This window comes from Oncorhynchus gorbuscha, linkage group LG19, assembly GCF_021184085.1.
Source record: "Oncorhynchus gorbuscha isolate QuinsamMale2020 ecotype Even-year linkage group LG19, OgorEven_v1.0, whole genome shotgun sequence".
NCBI lineage: Eukaryota > Metazoa > Chordata > Actinopteri > Salmoniformes > Salmonidae > Oncorhynchus > Oncorhynchus gorbuscha.
In genome coordinates, this window is record NC_060191.1 from 15,663,783 (window position 1) to 15,672,754 (window position 8,972).

General features: G+C 44.5%; 1 protein-coding gene across 1 annotated transcript in view; it reads right to left on the reverse strand.

The window, feature by feature from the left end:
• LOC124006088 (regulating synaptic membrane exocytosis protein 2-like) overlaps window positions 1-5,816 on the reverse strand; it is a 324,465-nt gene extending 318,649 nt beyond the window's left edge. Inside the window, 2 exon segments of the mRNA XM_046315851.1 lie at window positions 5,651-5,759; window positions 5,762-5,816. Coding sequence (XP_046171807.1) covers window positions 5,651-5,759; window positions 5,762-5,816 — 164 coding nt within the window.
• Between the last annotated feature and the right edge of the window lie 3,156 nt (window positions 5,817-8,972).

Here is an 8,972-nt window from a genome sequence, read left to right on the forward strand (position 1 = left end):
GGAGCAGGGGGTGGGGACCGGGGCATCCTCTATTGCCCTGCTCTTTAGACGAGATTGAGCAGGGGGTGGGGACCGGGGCATCGTCTATTGCCCTGCTCTTTAGACGGGGGTGCAGGACCCGGACAGGGCCACGGTGGCAGGACGTCTTAGACCCAGAATAGCACTATCTCGGTGGGAGTCCCTCACACGAGGCAGCTGCTGTAATTAGGGCTGTCAGTGGAGGCCCCTGGTGAGCACTGGGACACGGATAATGAGTCAGCCTACAAGACAAGGACCGCAGGAGTGGAGAGTGGCTGCAGAGACAGGGTCTCCTCCGCCGTGGGGCACCATGGGGCACCAGGTCACTCTCTGGAAGAAGTGGACCCCCTGGTCTCGTCTGGGCCTTGTGGGTTAACCCAACTAGGACTGCAGATATGTGGATCCTCCCTGTGGCCCTGGGTCTCTGCATCCCAGGGTGTTTGGGTGAGGGGGGGTCCCGGATCTGTCATTACTGTAACAGTCAGAGGTTCAGTGAAGCATGAGGAGCTGACCGGTTGCTGCAGCAGGCATACAGCTAGCTGGCTACAGTCTGTTTGAAGTGCCAGTGGACCTGGAGTGATGGATGCTTGGTTAATTGGAGTAGTGTGCACTGCCTTTAATCATTCCATATTGCATCACATCACCTAGTATTGGTGCTGTTCGTTAACTAAACTCACAGTACATGTATGGATGTTTCTCTGAACAAATCAGAGCTCTAGAACACCTTATGGCTGATATAGAGACTACATCTGATTGGAAACAAAAAGTGGAATAAGTTGAGCTACTGTATATTGTAAGGATAGGAGGCTAGTATGGGGAAACAACCAATCGGTATCAGAGGGACATCAAATTGACCAATCACTAGAGCCCTCAAACTCAAATCTGGACCTCAAAGCCAGTTCCACTCCAAAAATGATTTACAACTGAGACAACAGGTGAGTACAATTAATAATCAGGTAGAACAGAAAACCAGCAGGCTCTGGACCTCGTGGGGTCAGAGGTGAATACCCCGTCACTTTAACTTGAACATTTGATTTAGTGTAACTGGTACATTGTCTAATAATATCAAATTATGTAAGTGGTTGTTTCTCTAAATTCATTTGAACACTGTTGGGATTTATAGCAGTTGTGATATGTAGTAATATATATACACATGCTAGTATGTAGAATTGGGAAAGACTGAATAATGACATGGGAGTCAGCAGTAGCAGCAGCAGTACTCTCCCTGCATTCCTCTGAATTGTCTGACATTGTATTGGTACCAGGGACAGGGGCTTGGCAAACCCTACACATCTGGAGGCTTCTCTCTCTTTCTCTTTCTCTTTCTCTCCCTGTCTCTCTCTATTCTTTCTCTTTCTCCCTGTCTCTACCTGTCTCCCCCTGTCTCTCTGTGTGTGTGTCTCTTTCTCTCCCTGTCTCTCTCTATTCTTTCTCTTTCTCCCTGTCTCTACCTGTCTCCCCCTGTCTCTCTGTGTGTGTGTCTCTCTCTCTCCCTGTCTCTCTCTATTCTTTCTCTTTCTCCCTGTCTCTCCCTGTCTCCCCCTGTCTCTCTGTGTGTGTGTCTCTCTCTCTCCCTGTCTCTCTCTTCTTTCTCTTTCTCCCTGTCTCTCCCTGTCTCCCCCTGTCTCTCTGTGTGTGTCTCTCTCTCTCCCTGTCTCTCTCTTCTTTCTCTTTCTCCCTGTCTCTCCCTGTCTCCCCCTGTCTCTCTGTGTGTTTGTCTCTCTCTCTCCCTGTCTCTCTATTCTTTCTCTTTCTCCCTGTCTCTCCCTGTCTCCCCCTGTCTCTCTGTGTGTGTCTCTCTCTCTCCATGTCTCTCTCTATTCGTTCTCTTTCTCCCTGTCTCTCCCTGTCTCCCCCTGTCTCTCTGTGTGTGTCTCTCTCTCTCCCTGTCTCTCTCTATTCTTTCTCTTTCTCCCTGTCTCTCCCTGTCTCCCCCTGTCTCTCTGTGTGTGTGTCTCTCTCTCTCTCCCTGTCTCTCTCTTCTTTCTCTTTCTCCCTGTCTCTCCCTGTCTCCCTCTGTCTCTCTCTGTGGGTCTCTCTCTCTCTCTTTCTCTCTCTTTCTCTCCCTGTCTCTCTCTGTCTCTCTCTCTGTCTCTCTCTTTCTCCCTGTCTCCCCCTGTCACTCTCTCTCTTCTTTCTCTCTCTGTGTCTCTCTCTGTGTCTCTCTCTGTCTCTCTCTCTCTGTCTCTCTCTCTCTCTTTCTCACTGTCTCTCCCTGTGTCTCTCTCTCTCTTTCTTTCCCTGTCTCTCCCTGTCTCTCTCTGTCTCTTTCTGTCACTCTCTGTCTCTCTCTCTCTGTCTCTTTCTGTATCTCAGGATTCCTTCTATTACATTACAGGTTGACTATCAAATGGCACCCTATTCCTTATATAGTGCACTAGTTTTGTCTAGAGCCTTATTCTATTCCCTATTCCCTATATAGTGCACTACTTGTGTCCATAGCAAAGCATAGGTTCCTGTCTCATGTTAGGTGATACAGGATAAAAACACACCATGTCAAATAGCCCCTAAAACCTACATTGTATTTAACATGTGACGTGTTTTTCAAACTGAACTGCTGTAGTCTGATACAGTGTGTTCACTCTGCTGACATCACTTGTTGACAAACAGCCCAGACTATAATACTAACATGAGTAACTGCTGTGAGGGTGAAATACCCTGTGTGCATCCCAGTTGTCACCCTTCCCTATATAGTGCACTACTTTTGATCAGAGCCCTGTGGACTATGAGGGGAATAATAGTGTGATACTTGGCACACAACCCTCTTTGTTCACCTCTGCTAATGAGAGAAGACAGGGCAACTGAGGCATTTAGAGAGAAAGAGGTGGAGGAAGGAGGGGGAGAGGTGGAGAGAAGGGAGGGAGGAAGGGGGGAGGCCACACAGGGAACATGACAGGGTGATCATACATCTGCATTTAGTCCCTTAGCTACACTCTTATCCAGAGGGACTTACTTACAATAAGTGCATTCACCTATTGTAGGTAAAACAACCACATATCATGATCATTTGAAGTAAAACTACTCTCTGCAAAATCAGTGCTAGTAAGACTATGGAATGATACATATTTCTGCATTAGCCACATCCCAGCCCAACATGTCTACCCGTCGCAAGACCCACTGGTTGATGCTTATTTATAAAAATAAAAAAACAACTCAGACCTCATTCCCCCTATCTGAGATACCTACTGCAGCCATCATCCTCAGTCACATTCTGTTAAAGGTCCCCAAAGCACACACATCCCTGGGTCGCTCCTCTTTTCAGTTCGCTGCAACTAGAGACTGGAATGAGCTGCAAAAAACACTCAAACTGAACCGTTTTATCTCCATCTCGTCATTCAAAGACTCAATCATGGACACTCTTACTGACAGTTTTGGCTGCTTCGTGTGATGTATTGTTGTCTCTACCTTTCTTGCCCCTTTGTGCCCGATAATGTTAGTACCATGTTGTGCTGCAGCCATGTTGTTGTCGTGTGGTGTTGCTACCATGCTGTGTTGTCATGTGTTGCTGCTATGCTATGTTGTTGTCTTAGGTCTCTCTTTATGTGGTGTTGTGGTGTCTCTCTTGTTGTGATGTGTGTTTTGTCCTATATTACATTTTTAATCCCAGCCCCCATCCCAGCAGGAATCCTTTTGTTTTTTGGTAGGTCGTCATTGTAAATAAGAATATGTTCTTAACTGACTTGCCTAGTTAAATAAAGGTTCATTTAAAAAATGTAAAAACACCCCAGTCTCTGTGTGTCTGAAAATAATGAACTTTAGAAAAAGTGACTGAGTGACCATGTCGCCTGTAAGGTAGACTAGCATCCTTGCTGCACACACTCAGTTAGTTATGCTACGCTAGGCTCTGACATCACAGGCAGCCTGCATGGCTGTGAGTGACTAAAGCTGACAATCGCTTTACCTCCGAGAGAGAGAGACGGCAGAGAGAGGGCGAGAGAGCGTGAGAGAGAGAAGAGAAGAGAAGAGAAGAGAAGAGAAGAGAAGAGAAGAGAAGAGAAGAGAAGAGAAGAGAAGAGAAGAGAAGAGAAGAGAAGAGAAGAGAAGAGAAGAGAAGAGAAAGAAAGGGAAAGAGGGACAGAGAGAGAGAGAAAGAGAGAGTGAGAGAGAGAGAGAGAGAAGAGAGAGAGAGAGAGAGAGAGAGGAATACAAAAAGCACTCAGCGATGGGAAAAACAGCCAGGGATGATTCACATGCAGGCAGCACCACAAACTGAGGTGGCCTGCCTTCCGTTATGGAGTCTGTGAGTCATATTTACCACAGTATTGCTCCACTAGGCGACTTCCTCCCCAGTCCCCATCAGAACAAACCCAACTGTTCATATTTACCCGATGACGGAAATCATCAGTCTCTGGAGGTACTTCAGACAAGGTGTGCATCACAAATGGTACTCTATTCTCTATAGAGTGCACTACTTTTGAGCAGGGCCCATAGGTAATGCATTATACAGGAAATAGTGTGCCATTTGCGACTAAGAAAAGGACGGACATCTGGAATCCAAAAGGCTCTTTGGAAAAACCTGCATGTTGGCCCTTGAACCACTGTGTAGATCCACGAGGGAACTACTCAGAACCAACCTGTGGTACAATATCTCCTCATATCTATTAAAATTCCAAAGACTTAAGGAGAGGAAAGTAGATGAAAAAATACAGCAGTCTTAATATAATCCCAAAACCACAGTAAAATATAGGATGTTTGAGACTTTTCCACAAAAAATGAAGTTACAGTTTATGGAAACACAACCGGTTGTTTCATGAGGATAATACAATATATGCAGGAAGTGACTAGATAGAGATAGCAGTGTTCAATATTTAGTATCACACTAAAAACGTTGTCAAATGCATGTCAATAATTTGGCACACAAAGCTTAGACTATGAATAGCAATGAATGATCCATCTACACGCGCAAGCGTCAAAGGCATAGGGACTGTGCTGCTACTCTATGCATAGAACTGGACAGCGCCGTGGTGCTGAAATGCTCAGCGACATCTGATTCTGCACACACAGGAGAAGGAACGTTCCCGTTTTTATAACACTGACAGATAGGCTAACGTTGAAAATCATTATACAGGACATATCTAATTATTTATTCAAACGCCATTGTTTCATCATTGTTGTGTAATATGTACGTGATTGAAAAGGAAGTAGTATGATTTGACGCGAAGATGGCGCCCGTTGCTAACACAACCCAAAGCCAACAGAGTGAGAAGGCCGCTTAATAGCCTAGGATTCAAATACACTGCTAACTGTTGAAAGGCATAGGCTACTGAAGCATATTCAGGCGACTCAAAGATTCTTCTCCCTAATCATATTATCCGAAAATTCATTTGGAGAACAGACTAAATGCATAGCCAACTTGCTGCCTTATTGTAAAAGCTATTTCTACAGGCAATGATGTTCATAAATATATCTTCTCTACACTCAGAACGATCAGCCCAGTAGGCTACGTAACCCTGAAATGTGATCAGCTCCAGCTCGCGACAACCAGTTACAACAGGGTTACCCCAACCCAGCACTCACTGCACGAGCACGGCTGACGTGACGGTTAGCGCGCGATGTCCCCACAATGACTCTCTCTCTTTCTCCACTCTCTCTCTCTCACATGTTTGAATGATAGCGAATCATAATGGCTTACTTTAGCATTGACTGTTCCTTCTCATCTTCCTTCTTCTGTCGGTCCATGACGCCCAGGATGATCTTCCTCTCATCCTCGGTGAGGTGGCTGAGGTCCGGCAGGTCGGGTAGGGCTCCAGCCGGCGGGGGGGGGCGCCTGGGCCCCGGGGCCCGAGTGGAGCTGACATCGCTACACACAATTGCTAAAAAAAAAATAATAACATTTTTTTAAAGACCAACATTGAGTGATAGAATGAATAGACTTAATTTTAATAGAAAATTGCCTAATTTCAAAATCATATGGCTTCTCTCTAATATTAGGCTGAAATATTCAATTGGTGTGGTTCTTGTGTTCATAATCATAACCACTAGCATAAGCTACCCTAACGCAATACATTTCGGTTGGATTGTTCACATATATTCTGAGGCATGCCGGTATATTTGGGCTTTAATAATAAGACACCATGTGTCAAAATTTTCAATTTTTACAAGGAATGCAGACATGCTTTCTATATAGCCTCAATTTCCACCCAATACACGAACCTTATCTGAATGGGATTCAGCGGTTCTGGTACAGCAGGCTGCTACAGCTCATAATAAATACAGAGAAATGAATCGGTGAGGAACACAAGACACCTATCCAACAGAATGATCGCCTAATTCTCACACAAACTCCCCAATTCCAGTAGCCTATGAGACATACACTGGAGATGCTGGACAGAGGCCCTTTGGTTTTATAAACAAAATGTACGGTCTTCTGGAAACAAGCATTCCAAACACAATTATCCTATTCCATTCACGGATGAATTGTAGAGAAATATAGAATAGAGCTCTTGCCTTTTATTTTGCAATCATGTTCAATCCTGTCTAACCCATCGCGGTCATCCTTTAGAATGGGTTTGCTCGCATTTTGAAATAAAGACGTCGCCTCTTTCCTTGTTTGTTAGTTTTTCTTTCGAGTCCTTGCCCCACACTCTCTTTCTCGCTTTCCTCCAGGTTTATAATTCTTGGAGATTTCTTAAATGCACAAAAATGGATGCAATGAAAAAATCCTGATAGGAAGAGTAGGCGGAGCGATAGAGACGCGTAGAACAAAGCTGAGCGCGAGTGGCTCATGAAAAAGGAAGGGGAGAGGGGCGATTGTCGACGTATTTTCGTTGACATCAGGCATTTGCAAAACACGGACTGGAAGTAATTTGCAGCTGGACCAGATTATAAAAAACATTTGCCTGTTAAAGAGCATTTTCGGAAGAAAGGTGATGTGAAATGTACAGCGAAAGTTCAAATCTTCATCAGCACACAATTAAACTGACACATTAGAAATGTGCATTTCAACACCATGTCGCTGTCCAGTTTGCTGTGTGGTGCAGCATATTGTTGAGCAGCACACATTCTCATCTGATAGGATTGCCTCTCCAACTGGAGGAATGAATAAAATTGTGTTATACAGCATTCCTATTCCTAATTTGTAAGTCGCTCTGGATAAGAGCGTCTGCTAAATGACTTAAATGTAAATGTAAATGTAATTTGGTAACACTTTATACTACTTTTAACCATCCAGGTACAATAATAACAAATAAAAAACATTTGTCCTAGAAAAAAGCTAGCACCAACACTGTCCATGTCTATCATTGATTTATCAGCTGCTTCTTGTGACACTGCTTCTTAACATTTTAGTCCCATCATGTCAAACACCTCTCTTATCCACTCTCACCCCATCCCAAGGCCCAGCCCCCTCATCCCAAGGTCCAGACCTAACCACTTACCCGAAGGCTCAGTCCTAATCCCTCATCCAGGCCCAACCCTAACCCCTCATCTCAAGGCCCAGCCCTAACCCTTCAACTGAAGACACAGTCCTAACCCCTCGACCGAAGGCCCAGCCCTAACCCCTCATCTCAAGGCCCAATCATAACCCCTCATCTGAAGGCCCAGTCCTAACATCCCCCTTCCCAAACTGTGCCCGTGATCCAGGTTTGATAGGATTATGAAATAAGGCATAAGCATCATAGCTAAATCCTTCTGTGATAAAGTGGATTGAACACTATACCTCATAAAGAATAAGTCCATTAGCATCAATACACTGAGCCCAACACAAGCTAATCCACTTTGAGTCAGAATGCCAAGAAATCATTAAACACCAAAACACTGATAAAAGTGTGTTGAACTTGAAGCTACTGCTTTACTTAATCCTCTTTGTATCTCGGGCGGTACATAAGGCTGCAACAATCTTCTGCCATCAGTCTCCATCTTTGGCCACAGCTTGTGCTATCCCATGAGATCCATCACTTCAAGCTCAGCCACTACTCTCCGTCGCTAGGTAGTTTTTGGCCTGCCTCGCCTGCTCTTTTCCAGTTGTTGTCCACCTGAAGGCAACTTTGGGGATCCTTTCTAGAGGCATACTTAACACTTGTCACAGCCAACGAAACCTTCATCTATAGTAACCCCTATACAAGATCATGCACCTTGAGTCACAATGGTAAAAAAAATCATTGGTAAAAATAATCTGTCTAATTTTGTGTTTGACGGCCCTGCAACATACAGTTGAAGTTGGAAGTGTACATACACTTTATCCAAACTCTTTTAAACTCAGTTTTTCACAATTCCTGACATTTAATCCTAGTAAAAAATGTCCTGTTTTAGGTCTGTTAGGATCACCACTTTGTTTTAAGAATGTGAAATGTCAGAATAATAGTAGAGAATTGTTTATTTGAGCTTTTATTTCTTTCATCACATCGCCTTTAAATTGTTTAACTTGGGTCAAACGCTTCAGGTAGCCTTCCAAAAGCTTCCCACAATAAGTTGGGTGAATTTTGGCCCATTGCTCCTGACAGAGCTGGTGTAACGGAGTCGGGTTTGTAGGACTCCTTGCTCGCACAGTCTTTTTCAGTTCTGCCCACAAATTAACTATAGGATTGAGGTCAGCGCTTTGTGATGGCCACTCCTATACCTTGACTTTGTTGTCCTTAAGCCATTTTCCACAACTTTGGAAGTATGCTTGGGGTCATTGTCCATTTGGTAGACCCATTTTCGACCAAGCTTAAACTTCCTGACTGATGACTTGAGAGGTTGTATTCAATATATCCACACAATTTTCGTACCTATCCATTTTGTGAAACGCACCAACCCCCCCTGCAGCAAAGCACCCCCACAACATGATGCTGCCACCCCTGTGCTTCACAGTTGGTATGGTGTTCTTCAGCTTGCAAGCCTCCCCCTGGTGTTTATACTTGCGCACTATAGTTTGTACAGATGAACGTGGTACCTTCCGGCATTTGGAAATTGCTCCCAATGATGAACCAGACTTGGTCTACAATTCATTTTCTGAGGTCTTGGCTTTTAATTTT